Source organism: Astatotilapia calliptera, chromosome 7 (assembly GCF_900246225.1).
Source record: "Astatotilapia calliptera chromosome 7, fAstCal1.2, whole genome shotgun sequence".
Lineage (NCBI taxonomy): Eukaryota > Metazoa > Chordata > Actinopteri > Cichliformes > Cichlidae > Astatotilapia > Astatotilapia calliptera.
Genome location: NC_039308.1, coordinates 40,719,939 through 40,739,048, shown reverse-complemented (window position 1 = coordinate 40,739,048; position 19,110 = coordinate 40,719,939). Strand labels below are relative to the sequence as shown.

Below are 19,110 nucleotides of genomic sequence, written 5' to 3'. Positions count from 1 at the left end.
GCCTCTGGGTGTGCGGTTTCCTCGCTGCTGATCGCGCTGTACAGTTCCCTGAGTGCACGGTCAGTGTCGGCTTGTGGGGGAATGTAAACAGCCGTAATAATCACTGCTGTAAATTCAATCGTATGGTCGCATGATAATCAAACCAGTTTGAAATCCTGTCGCCTATCACACTGCGCACGCACAAACACAGAAATGAAAGAAAAGGTGGAGCAGCACGCAGTGCAGCGTGTGATCTGGACACAAGAGATGGAGGCACAACTTGTAGGATAAGGCAAGCTCATCCGAGTACGTAAGCGGAGAGCTGCCACCCAGCTGCAGACTGTTTAAACTAAACAAGCTGCTATTTGACATAATAAACCCTGTCAGCCGCAGTATTGCCTTCTGTTTTAACAGTTAAAGCAGTAGACACGAGCTGTTTGCATGTGCGTTGAACTCCAGGGTCATTAACCAGGCTACCTGTTACCTTATAGCTCACGCTAACTAACAAGCGAGCAGTTAAAAGGACAGCCGAGGCTGCACAAAACACCCACAAACTTATCTCACTACAACTCAGCGCCGAAAATATGACTGCCAGCTAGTGATGGTAAATTTGATTCTTTTTACTGAATCGAGTTTTAATGAGTCACTCACCAAAGTGAATCGAATTTTGGAGTCATTTGATTCACTGAGTCAGTCGACCAGAGAGTGCAAAAAATGTACATTTTCACTCAAACTTAATTTGTTTCTCTTTTCATGTAAATCCCACTGCTAAGATGAATGATTCAAAAAAAAAAAAAAACCCAACTATTTTATAGAGCAAAAAAGACCAAAAACATTTCTAAAATTAAGCAATTTCCTATCAAAATTGCTTAATAAGATAAGATAAGATAAGATAACCTTTATTAGTCCCACACGTGGGAAATTTGTTTTGTCACAGCAGGAAGTGGACAGTGCAAAAGTTATGAGGCAAAAATTAGAATACAATAAGAATAAATACAGTACACAACTGTACAGAATAGAATAAAATAAAATACTATATACAGTAGAATAAAATAAAATAAATATACAATAAGATAAAAATAGAATACAAATACAAATGCTATATACAACTGAGTAAAAATACAACGATGACAGAAAGGATTATTGCACTTAGTATTATTGCATATGTATGGATGTGTGTGCTTGATCAGTTAAAGTCTTTATTATGGAGTCTGACAGCAGTGGGGAGGAAAGACCTGCGAAATCTCTCCGTCCCACACCGTGGGTGCCGCAGTCTCCCACTGAAGGAGCTGCTCAGTGCTGTCACAGTCTGCTGCATGGGGTGGGAGATGTTGTCCATCAGGGATGACAGCTTAGCCGCCATTCTCCTGTCACTCACCACCTCCACTGGGTCCAGAGGGCATCCTAGAACAGAGCTGGCCCTTCGGATCACCCTGTTCAGTCTCTTCCTGTCCCCAGCAGAGATGCTGCCGCCCCAGCAGACCACGCCATAAAAGATAGCAGAAGCCACAACAGAGTCATAGAAGGTCTTCAGGAGTGGGCCCTCCACTCCAAACGACCTGAGTCTCCGCAGCAGGTACAGCCTGCTCTGCCCTTTCCTGTAGAGGGCGTCTGAGTTATGAGTCCAGTCCAGTCTATTGTTCAGATGAACACCAAGGTACCTGTAGCTGTCCACAGCCTCAATGTCCATACCTTGGATGTTCAGTGGTTGCAGTGGAGAATGCTTGTGCCTGCGGAAGTCTACCACCAGTTCCTTGGTTTTACTGGCGTTGATCTGGAGGTAGTTCAGCTGGCACCAGTCCACAAAGTCTTGAGTCAGTCCTCTGTACTCCTTGTCGTCCCCATCAGTGATGAGGCCGACTATTGCAGAGTCATCAGAGAACTTCTGCAGGAAGCACTGGGTGGAATTGTGGGAGAAGTCTGCAGTGTAGATGGTGAAGAGGAACGGAGCCAGAACCGTTCCCTGTGGGGCCCCCGTACTGCAGACGACCCTGTCCGACACACAGCCCTGAGTCCTCACATACTGTGGTCGGTCGGTGAGGTAGTCCAGGATCCAGGTAGTGAGGTGATGGTCCACTCCAGAGTTCACCAGCTTGTCCTTTAGAACCGAGGGAAGAATGGTGTTGAAGGCACTGGAGAAATCAAAGAACATGATTCTCACAGTGCTTCCAGCGGTCTCCAGGTGAGCGAGGGAACGATGTAGGAGGTGAATGACGGCATCATCCGCTCCAATGCCAGGCTGGTAGGCAAACTGAAGTGGGTCCAGTGATGAGCTTATTAGGCGCCGAAGCTGAGCCAGGACCAACCGCTCCAGGGTCTTCATCAGGTGGGATGTCAGAGCCACCGGCCTGTAGCTGTTGAGGTCCTTGGGGCGTGAAGTCTTTGGCACTGGTACAACACAGGAGGTTTTCCAGAGCTGTGGGACTCTTCCCAACCTCAGGCTCAGGTTGAAGAGGTGCTCCATCACCCCACACAGTTGGTCCGCGCAGGACCTGACGACCCTCGAGCTGATGCCATCTGGACCCACTGCCTTCTTGCCATTAATCCTCCTCAGTTCCTTCCTAACCTGGGTGGTTGAGAGAGACAGGCTGGAGCCTTGTGTTGAGTGTGTATTGGATGCTGTTGTTGGGGGTGGGGGGGAGTGAGCAGGGTGAATAGAGGAGGTGTGAAGTGTCTGAGGTGGAACAGCAGCAGTGGGGGTGGGTGAGTCTGCAGCCGATGTTGCAGACTGCCTCATGGCTGAGTCAAATCTGTTGAAGAAATGATTCAGTTCATTTGCCCATCTCACATCCCTCCCAGGCAGAGAGTTCTGCTGTTTGTGGCCCGAGATGGTTCTGAGGCCTCTCCAGACTTCACCAACGTTGTTTTGTTGAAGCTGGTTCTCCATCTTCTGCCTGTAGCTCTCCTTCCCATTCCTTATCAGTCCCCTCAGCTCTCTCTGCACCCTTTTCAACTCCTCTTTGTCTCTGGATTTGAAGGCCCTCCTCTTCTGCTTGAGGACGGTTTTAATTTCTGGGGTAATCCAAGGTTTGTTGTTGGAGAAACACCGTACAGTCCTGGTAGGTACAATGTTATCCACACAGAAGTTTATATAGTCAGTAATGCATGTAGTAAGGCTGTCGATGTCCTCACCGTGGTCATCACAAATCACCTCCCACACAGTCGACTCAAAACAATCCTTAAGAGCCTCCTCGCTCTCCTCTGACCATCTCTGCACTGTGCGGGTGGCTGGTGGCTCCCTGCGCACTAAGGGCTCATACACAGGGACAAGGTGCACCAGGTTGTGATCAGATCTGCCCAGGGGAGGGAGAGGTGATGAACTGTATGCCTCTTCTGCATTGGCATACAGTAAGTCCAGTGTTTTATTGACTCTGGTTGGGCAGGTCACATACTGGGTGAAGGTGGGCAGCGTGGAGTCCAGTGAGGCATGATTGAAGTCCCCTGATATTATGAGAAGGGCTCTCGGTGATTGTGTTTGCAGTCTGCTGACCACAAAACATTTATTTTGTTTATTTTTATTTTATTAGTATTTTCCTTAAATGTGTTAAATATATATTTTCTCATCCAAATGTCCACTGAGCTGTGAGCCAGGGGGCGGTAATGCACCTTAACATTGGTTGCCAACCAAGAAGAAGAAGCTGTGAGCCAGGAGGGAGGGGGTGAGTGAGTGAGTGAGTGAGTGAGTGATTCGCTTACGCTTACGATTCAGCACAGGAGGGAGGGGGTTAGTGAGTGAGTGAGTGAGTGAGTGAGTGATTCGTTTGCTCTATGATTCAGCACAGGAGGGAGGGGGTGAGTAGCTCAAATGTGCTGTTAGCATGTTAGCAGAGCGATGCTACTGTGAACCGAGGAGCTATTTTCTTGATGTGAGCTTCTACTCAGGGTTTTTTCTTCCAGTTCAGAGCAGAAATACTTTTGTTAAGAAACTGGCTGTTGTCCCCCCCCCCACAATTTTAATTATAAGCTAGATATATTTCTACTAAGCAAATTAGTTTGCTAACAGAAACAGGGATGAGTCAGTTGGGCTTGTGAATCATGATTCACGAGTCAGTAAAGTGATTCTCGAGTATTGAACGATTCGTTCACGAATCGAACATCACTACTGCCAGCTCAAGCTCGACACAGCTACTGTAACATAAGACTGACATCCAGCTAACCACAGCTAAAAAGATATTTAGAGAAAACTTACCATTTCCTCAGGTTACACGAATTGAGTTGTTTCATGCTGAAAAGTTGTTGTTTTGGCTCTCACTGAAGACACCGACATGGCCACATCTTATTGGTGAAAAAATTACCGGAAATTCCACTGACGGCATGTTATCTAATGTGTTAAACTAATTTTTTTTTTTTAAAGTAACGAGTCGAATTTTGCAAATGTAGCAGAGTAAAAGTACCGTTTCTTCTTCATAATTGTACTCAAGTAAAAGTAAAAAGTATCGTGCAAAAAAGGTACTTAAAAAGTATATATTTTTTTAAAAACTTACTCAAGTAAATGTAACGGAGTAAACGTAGCTCTTACTACCCACCTCTGCTTGTAGCTAACTCCGTTTTATCCATCTGTCTCTGGTTAACAATAACTGGACCTAGGCAAGCTGAGAGGCCAGCAGATTTCTTTCTGGGGGATAAACCTACAAATAAGACAAGTGCGTATACAAAGATAAGCAACACTGAGTAGTCTTCACCTTCTCCAGATGAAACAACTAGTATTCCATTTGGGAGCCCTTGTGACAGTGACGGACACTGTTGTTGTTCTAAAGACAATAAAGTACACCACATTTAGACTATAGAGAAAAGAACAACACCAGTTTGGAAAATCTGACAAATTTGTATTTGGAGAACAACAGACAATCGTAATATTGTCAAAATATTATTCTCAGATACTAACCAGTATTAAAATTTAACAGATATCAGATTAGATACTTTTTCATAACACAATCAATACCAATAGTGCTGTCTTTGCTTCCTCCAGGTGAGACAAATACAACACTGTGTAGACAGTCAGGCACACAGCACCTCCTCTCACTAACAGTAGTTGGCATTCACAATTATGAACAACACTTTAGAAGGAATTTTGAGAAGTCAGTAAAGCTCCTGTTTGAACAAAAAGTTCTTAACAGTTGTTATAAATGTTTACCTGGCCAGGATACAAATTAATGTTAGCCACTTAACTATTAGAGGTTACCATGTAGCCACAAACTCAGGGAACACAAGCTAATGTACTCTTAATGCCAGTGCCAAGCCCGAATAATTGGGGGGACTGTGTCAGGAAGCCTATCCAGCATAAAATCTTTGATAAATCAAGCGCTCATCTGCTGTGGCAACCACTGAAAAACAAAAATAATAATAATAATAATAAAATAAGAAAGCCTTTATTAGTCCGAGAGTGGTTTTTATTTTGTTTGTTTTGGTTTGTTTTTTGGTTTGTTTATTGGCACTATAATAACTGAATTAAAAATTATATATATATAATATACACACTTTACTAGTTTCTTAACATATTTCTGGTCTACACCAGTCACCTTTAAAATAGTGTTGTGACAGATTTATTATTATTATCATCATCATCATCATCATCATCATCCTCATTATTATTTTTGTATTGCTTTCAGCTTCTTCTTTTAAAAAAAAAAAAAAAATGCCTCTTTACCGTTTTCCCCAGGGATCAAAATTGAGCTGGAGATCCCAGTATTGCAACAACCCTTCCTTCCTCATATACCAAAGTCTGTTCAAGTTCATACATACACCTGGCTATAAGTGTATCTAAACAATGGTTGAACTGCGAGTTTCTACCTGCCTTATGAACTTTGCTGTATCCATCAGAACTAGATGATGGGTGATGATGATGATGGCAGTAGATTCCAGGTAAATAGATAAAGCCAGCAACTTCTTATTGGATGCTGCACAGTGGAAAAAAAAAAGAAATATATATATATATATATATATATATATACACATATATATACACGCATTGTCTCTGTGAGCTGCACTTTGTGCAGCTCACCGACTTCTTTTTATCCTTTCCTTCAGTTAATTCTGCTTTATTTTTTTATTTTTTTATTTATTTGCCCCTTTTTCTACGCCTCTTTGCCATTAAGACACACACTTAGTGAGCCTTGCACACGCAAACTCATCATAATAGGGAGCAAACACCTTTCATCCTAAGTACAGTGTAGATTCTTAAGCTGAGCGTACTCACACGTGCCTGAACATTTTCCCAGTGGGAACATGGAGAACACGCAAGCATTTTTCAGGTATGCGCACGAAGTCACCAAGACGCATCCATAAAAAAGGAGGGGTGGTGGCGGGGGGGGCGTAAAAGCGTGCCAGCACTGTGGGCTCATGTGCACGATTGAGTCAAATGCATTCAGAACTAGCTACAGTCCCAAAATCTATTTTTAATTGAAACATACAAACAGCTTGAGAAGCAAACTGGCAGCTTTGTAAACTGCTACTAAATGATTAACTGATTATTGACTGCAGAATCCGAAGCTCCAACATGTTCCCATAGATCACAAAAACGTTATCAATTACATGCGACATGTGTAGCTACATTTACAGAAAATTTAAATGTAATGTAATTAAAATTTACCTGCCAAATATCACCGGTAAATCTTCAGGAATCTTTTTTATCCTAGTAAGAAGAGGTTTTTTCGTCAGCTTCGCAAGTCAGCCAGTTGTCTTGTGTCTCCAGCAGTTAGTAACATCACATTAAACCTGTTCAGTCAAATTCCTCCACTGAGTTTCAATCCAGCATCCGCAAACAAAAAAGTGATGTGAAAATTCACCTTTTCCTCCGTGTCTTTAGTTAGAGATCAGCGCTGATCATAGTTCTGTCAGAGAAATTGTCATGTCTTCAGGTTAATATCAACCCTGATCGCCTGCAAGTGTAGGTTCGACTCACACGGGAAAATCCCAGGACCCTCCCTCTCCAGTCCTGATTGGTCTCATATCAAAGTGTCCGACAATTCAGAGAATGGACCTTATAAGAGCAGCCGGTTGCGTCCACAAGAGAGAAGCGCATGCTTTTCTTCGCCTCTCGCAGCTCTCCAAAGTGCAGTGTGCGGCTGGCCCACGTCACAGAAAACACTGGCGGCTCTCGTGCTCGTCACACGAAGCTGATGAGAGTTTCATGTCAAGCTCCCCCTAACAGAACCAGTGACAGACTTGTGCAGGGACTGCACGATCCTGGACCAAACTGAAATGATGTCAGTCACATCATAGAAGAGAAGAAAAGAAGCCCGACTGGTGCTGTCACACATAAGGTTAATAAGCTAAGAGAATACTGCACAGGTAGAGGGGTTTCCGAAGTTAAAGCAGCAGAGATGGAGAAAAGACGCCACCTAGCGGACACAAGTCGTAGTTACAACTAGATGCTGGTTCTCCGATGTCAATTCATTATGTCTATAATAAATAAAATCACAATAGTCACTTTAAGGTACGTTATACTAGAAGATAAAGAGACAATTAGATCCTATTACTGTGGGAAGGCGATGGTGTGAAGGAACCTCTTAACAGAAAGTAACAGAACCAGGCTCAGAGAGGGAGCCATTTGCCCCGACTGGCTGGGACTGAGTGGAAAGAGAAGAGAAAATGAGTTCATAGAGAACAAAACACAAAATATGGAAATGAAGATAAAGTATATATACAACTTCAAAATAGGAAAGGAGTTTTGTCTTTTGTTTTTTAAGTATTGCTATTTAAAAAAAAAAAAAAAAACATTTCATCCACCAGAAACAGTTATAAACTTGGCACCTAAAACCTGGTTTTAAAAATGTGTGTCTGCAGGCATCGAAATGCAAAATGCATGCAGACAAAAACATACAAAATCCAATTTTTAATTATTCCATGCAGGACAACATTTGTTTATGTTTTCTCTTCAGTTTGTTTGTTTTTTTGCTGTTTGTTGTGGGGGAGAGGTGTTTATTTGCTACAAGAACACATACATAATGTCAGCTGTTTGCAAACAAACACACAGATCTCTGGATTTCTTAATGAAATGAAATGCAGTGAGTAAAAAGTAACACTATAACTAAAAAGCCTCTTAGGAAGGTTTTTGTTATGATCACCTGCATCTTGTTTTTTATGATCATAATGGTGTATAGAATTTGGTTGTAATCTACCTGCAACAAAACTAGCTGGACATAAAATATAACTCTGTGTGCCACAATTCATTTTGCCTGCCAGGACAAAAAGCAATACATGATGATGCCAATCATTTGCTGAAAACAACACTAATAGTTTTTGCTCTTGTTTTGCTCCTACAGTGTTTCCAATCATGAAACAAATTTAAATATTAGACAAAGCTAACACAAGTAAACACAAAATGCAGTTTCTAAATGAAGGTGTTTATTATTAATTGGGGAAAAAAATCCAAACCTACATGGCCCTGTGTGCAAAAGGAATGATTTGATATCCTCGTGTCGGTGCTGGATTGGCAGACAGAGGCGGTTTCTCGCAAGTTAAGTAGATTTTTTTTAAGGCGGTTTTTTCCAAAGTCGCAAAAGTATGACGTCACAACAATTTGATTGGTCACTTGCAATGTTGAACCTTGAACCAACATTTATTATGATGATGTGGGAACAACACCGACACGAGGATATCAAATCGTGCGAGTGAACACCATCCCCACAGACACAGCGGCCAGGCAAGCAGAAGAACAGCACCTCAAGAAGAGTAAATGTGGTTATTCCAGCTGGACTTTTGTCAAAGCTGGGAAGGCACCAAAAGAAAGCTCCAGCCGATCCAGGAGAAAAGGACAACCGCTGCCTAAGCAAAAACCTGTAGTGATCCCATGTGTGTCAGGAGTATCGGAGCAGTTGAGACACATTTTTTCTAAACACCAGGTCTCTGTGGCTTTTAAACCCCAAAACACACTGCGCCAAAAATTGGTCCACCCCAAGGATCGGGTCCCCCGACACAAACAGAGTAACATAGTTTACGCTGTTAAATGCCAGGAGGATTGTCAGGATTTATACATCGGGGAAACAAAACAACCTCTGGCAAAGCGGATGGCACAACACAGAAGAGCCACCTCGTCAGGCCAGGACTCTGCAGTCTATTCACACCTACAGGCCCGTGGACACTCTTTCAATGATGAGGATGTACACATCTTGGACAGGGAGGAACGCTGGTTTGAGCGCGGAGTCAAGGAGGCCATTTACGTGAAAAGGGAAAGACCATCTCTGAATCGAGGAGGGGAGAGTTTGCTGGAGAGTCGGCGCAGTGGCAGGATGCCTGCTGTGTTGCCTGGGATTACTCCTTATCCCCTACCCAACCCCGTTGCTGGTCACGTGCTCTATAATGTTGTACTGTGGACATTTATGTGCTTTCTGTGCAGAGGAGTTTTTTTGTTTCCTGTTCTCATATAGCCCAGCATGAGTAGAGGTCTCTTTTTTTCCTCTTGTACTTTTCCCATTGTAGTGTACATTTCAGTGGTTTTTCTGTAATGCAACCGTTCTCTGACTTGTGTCCCCATGTGATGTCTGTGTTGTGTGTGTAAGGTCGGGGGGCGGGTTCATTTCACTGCAGGGCAACCTGCCACTGCATGTGGTGAATAAAATTTGATGAACTTGATGAACTTGAACTTGATGAACTATGAACTACTTAAATATAGTAACGGTGTATTTGTACTTTGTTACACTCTACATTCATTCATATTTTAATTGTCCCTATAGATATTGACAGTTAACCATGTCATGTAATGATCAAACCTTTTAATTTAGCCTTTATTTGTTATTAACATTTTAATACACTTTACAAACACAGGCCAACATATTTATTTTTCACAAACAACTTTTTTCCAGAGATCCCCAAAGGACAACTACTGCAGACATGATGTATAGAATTTGATGCTGGAAATTAAACTTATAGTCAGTCTGAATGCACAGTTTTCAGTAGTACATTTTTATGTGTACTGATGTGCTTTCAGTATTTTATTGCTTCTTTTCCTAAAGGAATGGTTTGAAAAATTTCTTCACCACTTGTCATTTTCACTAATAATTTTTTGTAATATATTAGATATTTATTTAATTATAGTAGTAAAAACATTTTAGAATTCATCAGTCAAAAAGCAGTGCACCTTATCCAGTTTATCCTGTTAAATCGGTATAGTGCAGGAAGATATTTTGGTTTGTGTAAGTATTTGGTGGGGGAACAATTGTCTCTGCTTGTCTTTCTGTAAAAGTAGTTTATGATTTAATGATCATATGAAGTGGCAGCTTCCTACTACAAAAGCCATTACACCCGTTAACTATTTCTATTAAGAAGACATTTTTAATAAGTAATATTGAAACTGAATCCAAAGGTCATAATCAATATCTTCATAGCAATGCATTATATACTGATTGCCACAGAAGAGCTTCCATTGTCGTCTCACCTAACTATGTCTTTAGCCAAATATTTTCATCTTGGATTGACTTTGGAACTCATGTCATCATCTTGACTACAGGTGAGAAAATGAGGTAGGGTTTCTGCCACCATACAGATTCTCTTTGAGAAAAACCACCATCTTTTTCCAGGCATCCTCCTGAGCTCGAGAATGTTCCACCGTTTGTCCACCCCACAGACACATCACTGCAAAAACAAAACAGACATCAGGACTCCCCAAAAAACTGCTGTTACCAAAACTGGTACCGCAAGAAATTTACTGATAATTTGCATGTGTAGTCCAGAGTTTTTTTCACAATCATTTTCTTGCCACAAAATTACCTGAACATCAACTTTAAATAACATTCATTTCTCAAACCTGCCAAAATGTGGACCCCTCTGGTCCTCAAAGAACAACTGAGACAGTCTACAACCTTGCAGTGTGAAAGTGAACCTACCCTTCTCTTCTATTTCAACGGTCTTTAAGGTGCTAGATCTGGCATGTGGTGTGTAGGGCGGTTCGATCAAGTGACCTGCATTTGGGTATGACAGGACAGTGAGCAGATGACTGTTCCCCGCTCGTGCCATCATTTCCTTAATCTGGAAAACATGAAAGTAAAACGTTCTTATATTTTTGAAATAGTTTTGTTGTGTCTTTTTTATGTGAAGCCCTTTAGTTGTCACATAATTTATTCTTTACAGACACAAACTTGAAAACATTTTATCTAAAAAAATCATGTTGATACTTACTAGCCAGAGAACTCACAAAATTATGTCTAATGATCTTCAATAAGTTATTACCCATCCCAAATGTAATGCACCAAAAACCTGAGAAATTTCGATTTGAATTTTATAGTTTTGATCCCCTTTACCCCCTATATGCTTTATTTTCTGTTTTATTTAGTAGAATTTTTTCAAATATATTTTTGAGATTTTTGTGAAGTGAAATATTGTTCCAATTGGATGTTGCAGGCAATTATATATTTAACTGACAATCCAGGAACGGGAGGATAACGCAAGTGATGTACCAGTACCGAGTGACTAAACTGCTGGGGGATGGATCTGAAATGCCATAGAAATGCAGCACGTCCTAACCTCTCTACTTTTGGTAAAGGTAATGAAGGAGCAGGGAGTGGCAACCAGCAGGGCTATGACCTCCTTCTGGATAGCAAAGCACTGCCCTCTGGCTATCTTAGGTAGAAAACCATGGCTGTCTACTTAAACTACTTGTGGTTCCATCTGCTATATCTGAGCCAGACACAAGCTCGATGCTATAGGAAGCAGCACTCCGTGTGGTAAAGCTGAACAAAGCCCACAGAAAAACAAGGGTTGGAGCCAGGGGCTACAAAAGCCTCCTCCCTGTTTCTGAAAGATTTCAGGACCAAGCCTCTTCCTGCTACCTCCCTGGGTGGCCAGTGTCCTGGGGGACTCTTGGAGCTGCCCCAGTGTCCCCTGGGGCATCAGCTGTCCTGGGAGACTCTTGGGGGCAAACCCTTCGATGGTTTATAAAATGATGCAGGGTTATCATTTATAGTTCCTGTGTTGGCCATCAGTGATGGCATTAACCACTTTTTTTCCCAATGGTGACACATCCTCAGCAAGGGGGGGTTCAAGCAATGGAAAGCTCCACTTTTCTGACAAGGAAGGGCTATCAGGGAGATGACAATCATCAGGCTATTTTGGCTTACACATGTCTGCAGCATCGCTTGGAGATCTGGGGCATTGCCTAGAACACCTAAGCCTGAACCTCAACTGGAGGTTGACAGGTTGCCCCAGTCTGTGGTTACTACTCTGTTGGAAGTCCGTGCTACATCAACCAGGGCAGTTTGCTGAGGAATGTTCAAAGCAATGCATGCAGATTCTTTTAACCCTCTCAGGCTCAAATTAAACTTAAACTTTTTATTGCTAATGCACAACCAAGTCCTGCAGTGGTACTTCTGAGTAAAAAAAACCTCATAAAATATGTATGTGGGGTAATCAGGTCGTTAGTTTTTAACTGTTGCAAATCTGCAACGCCTGCCTTGAGAGGGTTAATCCCATTTCTAACCTTATTTCAACCACCTTCTTTACATAGGAAGTTGTGACAGGAAACTTACATCCAATGCAGACTCTTGGGATGGCCAGTTCTGATCATCCTCACCTACAACCAGCAGCAGAGGACACTGTAGCCGTCCCACCTGAACAGACAAAAACAGCAGAAGTTTTGTTTTTTTCACCGTTTTCAACTATGGAAGTTTCATGAAATTATGCATGGCTTTCTATCACCTCTTGCTGGCATGGTTCTAAGGGTTTCTGTTGTTCGTTTCTGTTCTGAGTTTTGAATTCTTAGTTATAGATTTCAGCTTTGGATTTTTAGTGAATATTTTTAAGTTTTGCTTTTTCATTGTTGGACAGTTGTAACCACCAGTGGCGTTGTTGTTAGCACTGTTGCCTCACATCAAGAAGGTCCTTAGTTTGATTCCACCATCTAGCCTGGGCCTTTCTATGAGAAGTTTTTCTGGGTACTTCAGCTTCCTCCCATGGTCCAAAGACATGGAAATAGTTGGATTAGGTTAATTGGTTCAAAATTGGCCATAGGCCTGAAGGTAAATGGAAATGGTTGTCTGTCTGTGTTAGCCCTGAGACAGACTGGCGATCTAACCATAGTGTACCCTGTCTCTCATCCTACAGCTGCTGGGGTAGGCCCCAGCACCCTTGCAACACTGAATTGGATAAGTGGAGGAGAATGGATGGTTTTACTGTTTAGTGTTTGAAGTTAAAGTAGTGAGATTGGGGACTGCCTGTCCCTCCTTGGGATTTGAAAGTAGGGCTGATGAGCTTGCAGCATAAGCCATCAGAAAGCAATTTTCATCCATCTATGTTGTACTGCTTGTCTGAATTTGAGTAACGGGGGCAACAGTCTGAGATGAGTCGGTCAGGCCTGAACTCAACCCAGCTACCTCTTCCAGCTCATTCGGAGGACACATTGCGTCTAACTTATTGGGTAAAAAATCAAGTTGATCCATTGGTTTCCTTGATTAATTTGTTGGCACACATTGAGTCATGCCTAAGCCAGCTAAAGAGATGGGATATTCTGGGTCTGCCCGAGGGCCTCCTCCCCTCAGGACATGCCTGAAATCTCTCACCTGCGAGGAGTTGTTTTTTTTTTTGATGGTTGAAGTTTTATTTATGGTTATATATAGAATGCAGGCTTTGTATATCATGATGTAGCTTCCAACACTCAGATGATCTTATAATCCTCTCTCTCTCTCTCTCTCATACACATTGTTGCCTAGGTATTAGATATATAAGGTATATTGAACAATATGATCTTTTTTTTTTTTTTCCCCCAAAATATACAAGTAATCGAAAATAAACAAACGGGTGTACTGTCTTTTATATACATATACATACATACTAGGGGTGCAACGATACACAAAATTCACGGTTCGGTTCGGTTCGATACTTTGGTGTCACGGTTCGATATTTTTTCGATACAAAAAAATGTTCATGCCTTTTTAATTTGTCATTTATTAAAATTATAAATATATATTTTAACTCAAAAGTACAGTTTTTAAATTTAACCCTAGCCCTTGTGCGTGTTTTTTATTTTGACAGCGAATGCGCACCTGCGGACCACTTATGTGCAGCCCTGGTTATTTAGCTCGTCATATTGCAGCCACAGAAATTATTTTGTCCATGAAACCATAAAGCTGCACTTTCTTTTTGCCTTATAGTTTGGAAAAGAGAGTTTATTACAGAGAAATGTCTCTTTCCAAAATAAAAGCTATACTATCCGCTTCTTCTGGGCTATATTCTCAGCAGCATATTAAACATATAAGGAGAATCATGTGCTAACAGCTGTCTAAATGACTCGGCTAAAGTTAGTGGCATGCTTGCTTGTTTTTTTTCTGCTTCCACTTGTCTTTGCACTAGGATGATGTCGGTGTAAATGTGCAGTCATATTCGTTGTGTTCCCACTAGTGCTTTCAGGTTAATCTCGTTGAAATGACCTTAACGCCACAACACGGCAAATCTCCGTTAACGAGCTACCGCCGATCGCCCCGTGCATGGGGCTAGACGGCCAACACGTTAACGAGCTAACTGCGCTAACACACTAGTTCCCACCCATGTAATTGAGCATTGCATGGCACATCCAACATACTGTTTTACTTTAGTCCATGACTCGCTTACCTTCAGGGTCATACGTCACATGAAAACCAAAATAATTCCAAACGCCAGATCTGAATGAGGGTGGGGGAGGTCCATGTTGCAAGGAGAGCTTAACTTCTGTCTCGCTAGCTTGCCCTGCGCTCTTCCTTCTGACGATGCTGTCTGTGTTGAGCGCTCAGTGAATCTGCGTTCGACTACTCCGCCTAGGCTCGACAGTGCAGCCTAGGCGGAGTAGTCGAACGCAGATTCACTGAGCGCTCAACACAGACAGCATCATCAGAAGGAAAGTTGATAAAATAAATTAAAAATTTTGTATTGTTCGATACATATGCGTACCGAACCGAAAGCACTGTATCGAACGGTTCAATATCGATACGAATATCGTTGCACCCCTAGTATGTGTATGTGTATATATATATATATATATATATATATATATATATATATATATATATATATATACACACACACACACACACACACACACACACACACACACATACACACAGTGGGGCAAAAAAGTATTTAGTCAGCCACCGATTGTGCAAGTTCCCCCACCTAAAATGATGACAGAGGTCAGTAATTTGCACCAGAGGTACACTTCAACTGTGAGAGACAGAATGTGAAAGAAAAGTCCATGAATCCACATGGTAGGATTTGTAAAGAATTTATTCGTAAATTAGGGTGGAAAATAAGTATTTGGTCAATAACAAAAATACAACTCAATACTTTGTAACATAACCTTTGTTGGCAATAACAGAGGTCAAACGTTTACTATAGGTCTTTACCAGGTTTGCACACACAGTAGCTGGTATTTTGGCCCATTCCTCCATGCAGATCTTCTCGAGAGCAGTGATGTTTTGGGGCTGTTGCCGAGCAACACGGACTTTCAACTCCCGCCACAGATTTTCTATGGGGTTGAGGTCTGGAGACTGGCTAGGCCACTCCAGGACTTTCAAATGCTTCTTACGGAGCCACTCCTTTGTTGCCCGGGCGGTGTGTTTTGGATCATTGTCATGTTGGAAGACCCAGCCTCGTTTCATCTTCAAAGTTCTCACTGATGGAAGGAGGTTTTGGCTCAAAATCTCACGATACATGGCCCCATTCATTCTGTCCTTAACACGGATCAGTCGTCCTGTCCCCTTGGCAGAAAAATAGCCCCATGGCATGATGTTTCCACCCCCATGCTTCACAGTAGGTATGGTGTTCTTGGGATGCAACTCAGTATTCTTCTTCCTCCAAACACGACGAGTTGAGTTTATACCAAAAAGTTCTACTTTGGTTTCATCTGACCACATGACATTCTCCCAATCCTCTGCTGTATCATCCATGTGCTCTCTGGCAAACTTCAGACGGGCCTGGACATGCACTGGCTTCAGCAGCGGAACACGTCTGGCACTGCGGGATTTGATTCCCTGCCGTTGTAGTGTGTTACTGATGGTGACCTTTGTTACTTTGGTCCCAGCTCTCTGCAGGTCATTCACCAGGTCCCCCCGTGTGGTTCTGGGATCTTTGCTCACCGTTCTCATGATCATTTTGACCCCACGGGATGAGATCTTGCGTGGAGCCCCAGATCGAGGGACATTATCAGTGGTCTTGTATGTCTTCCATTTTCTGATGATTGCTCCCACAGTTGATTTTTTCACACCAAGCTGCTTGCCTATTGTAGATTCACTCTTCCCAGTCTGGTGCAGGTCTACAATACTTTTCCTGGTGTCCTTCGAAAGCTCTTTGGTCTTGGCCATGGCGGAGTTTGGAGTCTGACTGTTTGAGGCTGTGGACAGGTGTCTTTTATACAGATGATGAGTTCAAACAGGTGCCATTCATACAGGTAACGAGTGGGGGACAGAAAAGCTTCTTAAAGAAGACGTTACAGGTCTGTGAGAGCCAGAGATTTTCCTTGTTCGAGGTGACCAAATACTTATTTTCCCCCCTAATTTACGAATAAATTCTTTACAAATCCTACCATGTGAATTCATGGATTTTTTTTTCACATTCTGTCTCTCACAGTTGAAGTGTACCTCTGGTGCAAATTACTGACCTCACCTATTGTAGCCAACCTTTACATGGAGGAAGTGGAAAGGAAGGCTCTTGGCTCTTTCAAAGGAACAGTACCCAGCCACTGGTACAGATATGTGGACGACACCTGGGTCAAAATCAAGACACAAGAAGTGGAATCCTTCACTGCGCACATTAACGCTGTGGATAAGAATATCAAGTTCACCAGGGAAGACACAAAGGACAACTGTTTGCCTTTCCTGGACTGCGCCGTGCACATTGAAGAGAACGGCAAACTCAACATCGAAGTTTACCGGAAGCCCACACACACGGACCAGTACCTCCTCTTTGACTCCCATCACCCTCTGGAACACAAACTTGGAGTAATCAGGACCCTACACCACCGGGCAGAACATGTTCCCTCTAAGCCTGAAGGGAAAAAGAAGGAACACACACATGTAAAGTAAGCACTCAAAACGTGCGGCTATCCTAAATGGGCGTTCTTAAAGTCAGCAAAGAGGCACAGAAAAGAAGACCAGACACCAGCGAGGGAGGATAAGAAGGACAGACGCAACAACATTGTCATCCCCTATGTAGCCGGCGTATCAGAGAAACTCAGGAGAGTTTTCTCCAAGCATGACATCCCAGTGTATTTCAGACCCAGCAACACGCTCAGACAGAAACTGGTTCACTCGAAAGACAAAACTCCAAAACACAAACTTAACAATGTGGTGTATGCTGTACAGGGCAGCGAGGAATGCTCAGACCTCTACATTGGAGAGACCAAACAGCCACTTCACAAGCGCATGGCACAACACAGAAGAGCCACCTCCACAGGACAAGACTCAGCAGTCCATCCGCATCTTAAGGATAAAGGACACTCTTTCGAGGATGCCAATGTTCACATTTTGGACAGAGAGGACAGATGGTTTGAAAGAGGAGTGAAAGAAGCCATCTATGTCCACTGTGAGCGACCATCTTTGAACAGAGGCGGGGGTTTATGACACCAACTCTCTGCCATCTATAATCCAGTTTTGAGATCCCTTCCCAGACGCCTTAACGCCCACTCACATCCTGGGCCATCTGACCTCAGGAATTCGCATGATAAGGTGGGGCCAGGTTTCACAATGAACACACCCGAAACTCTGGCTGATTGGGACCCACGCCCAGTTTCCCACCTTGGCTCAGGCGATTAGAGGATCATCAGGGGGTCCTTTTGTCCCTCTGTGGGGGGTCACTCCCACTAGGTTTATATCTGGGACTCTCCACCATTTGACCTTAGAACTGAAGAAGCTTCTCGGATGAGAGGTGAAACGTCTTCAAGCAACTTAAAGAAGTCCAGACGCTTTTCTTTGCAAGCTCCTTTGACTGTACCTGGGCTTGTTGCAGTGACCTGAAGTTACTAAACTTCACGAGTGTATGCACTCACTCCAAGAAGCGTATAATTATAAATATGAGCGTGGTGAAAGTTGGGCAGCACGCCAACGTATTTTGTCCCTCTGTGTGCTCGTAAGGGTCTGACCCTTTCACTGGTTTGATTTTTTTCCTAGTATCTTTTCTTTGACTTTTCATCAAGTCTGTCTTTGTACGGACCGGCATTGTTCTCCTTCGTTTTGTACATTCCTTTTTGGGGGGCAAAGAAAAAGCAAGAATTTATTGGAATCGAAGAATGAACGTTTTGCGGTGCTGCAAATGCTTGGATTGTTTTGCCACGAGTTCCCGGCATGCAATGCGCGAAAGTCACGTGGTCTGTCAATCTCTATAAACCATCATCTCTTATAATGAATTTCATTCAAAATACTATTATAGAAAAACATTCTCATGGGTCCCATCAAAGTATATCAGCAATAAAGCTAATAAACATTATCCAAAGTTACTCAAATATATTTACAAAATTCATTTAACCACAGGTGTTGCGCAACAGATTCAATAATCTCATAGGCCGTTTTGGCATTTCATCAGAAGTAACAAAAAACATCCAAAACGGACAAAACTACAAAAATCAAATCACTCGTTCAACTCTAGATACGTTAAGTCAACATTCGGTCATAATGGAATAAACAAAAACAATATTCAATAAATAAAACTAATAATTGCACTTACTGTCGGTAGCCTAGCATTAGCTTACCGGCGTTTTAGGATGTGCGATCGCGGCTCCGCATTTTCATTGATTGTGACAAAACAAAACAAACAAATAACTCACCGTTGAGTCGATTGTGAGGTGGTGTAAAGATGAATGAATCGGCCGGGTTATTGCACGCTGTCAACTGGTCTGTAGTGTAAAATTTGTCGATATCTCACAAGTACGCCAACCACAGGGACAACAGCAGCCAGAGGAGCAGGGACATGCAGCTGATTGACCCGGAACTTCTACAGGGTTCATTCCCGCCACAATAAAGGGACTGGCAGTTAGTAGGGACAGAAGTTACCGTGGTTACACATGCACCAAGGTTTGACAAAGTTCAGCAATATGAACAAGTTCAACAAAGATCGAAGCGGGAGGCACGAAGGGCATTAGCACATTTTGTTCTATGGAACAGGCTTGTTGCTCATGGCTGGCTTGCTCAGCACTTACCACACGCTTAAAACATGGCTTTAATGATTTGCCAGCTATCT

General features: G+C 42.6%; 2 protein-coding genes across 5 annotated transcripts in view; both read right to left on the bottom strand.

The window, feature by feature from the left end:
- LOC113026231 (metabotropic glutamate receptor 8-like) overlaps positions 1-6,645 on the bottom strand; it is a 154,547-nt gene extending 147,902 nt beyond the window's left edge. For both annotated transcript variants that reach the window (XM_026174761.1, XM_026174762.1), the window contains exon 1: positions 6,569-6,645. The gene's annotated coding sequence lies outside the window, so the exon portion shown is untranslated. The remainder of the gene's footprint in view (positions 1-6,568) is intronic.
- Positions 6,646-9,690: 3,045 nt separating this feature from the next.
- The window catches only part of LOC113026230 (acyl-coenzyme A thioesterase 4-like), a 29,675-nt gene continuing 20,255 nt past the window's right edge, over positions 9,691-19,110 (bottom strand). For 2 of the 3 annotated variants that reach the window (XM_026174759.1, XM_026174758.1), the window contains exons 9-11: positions 12,441-12,521; positions 10,803-10,944; positions 9,691-10,551 (exon numbers count right to left, since the gene is read on the bottom strand). In XM_026174759.1, coding sequence (XP_026030544.1) covers positions 10,421-10,551; positions 10,803-10,944; positions 12,441-12,521 — 354 coding nt within the window. In that variant the 3' untranslated portion in view covers positions 9,691-10,420. Of the gene's footprint in view, positions 10,552-10,802; positions 10,945-12,440; positions 12,522-19,110 lie in introns of those variants that run through there. The other variant, XR_003272894.1, reaches the window with a different exon arrangement.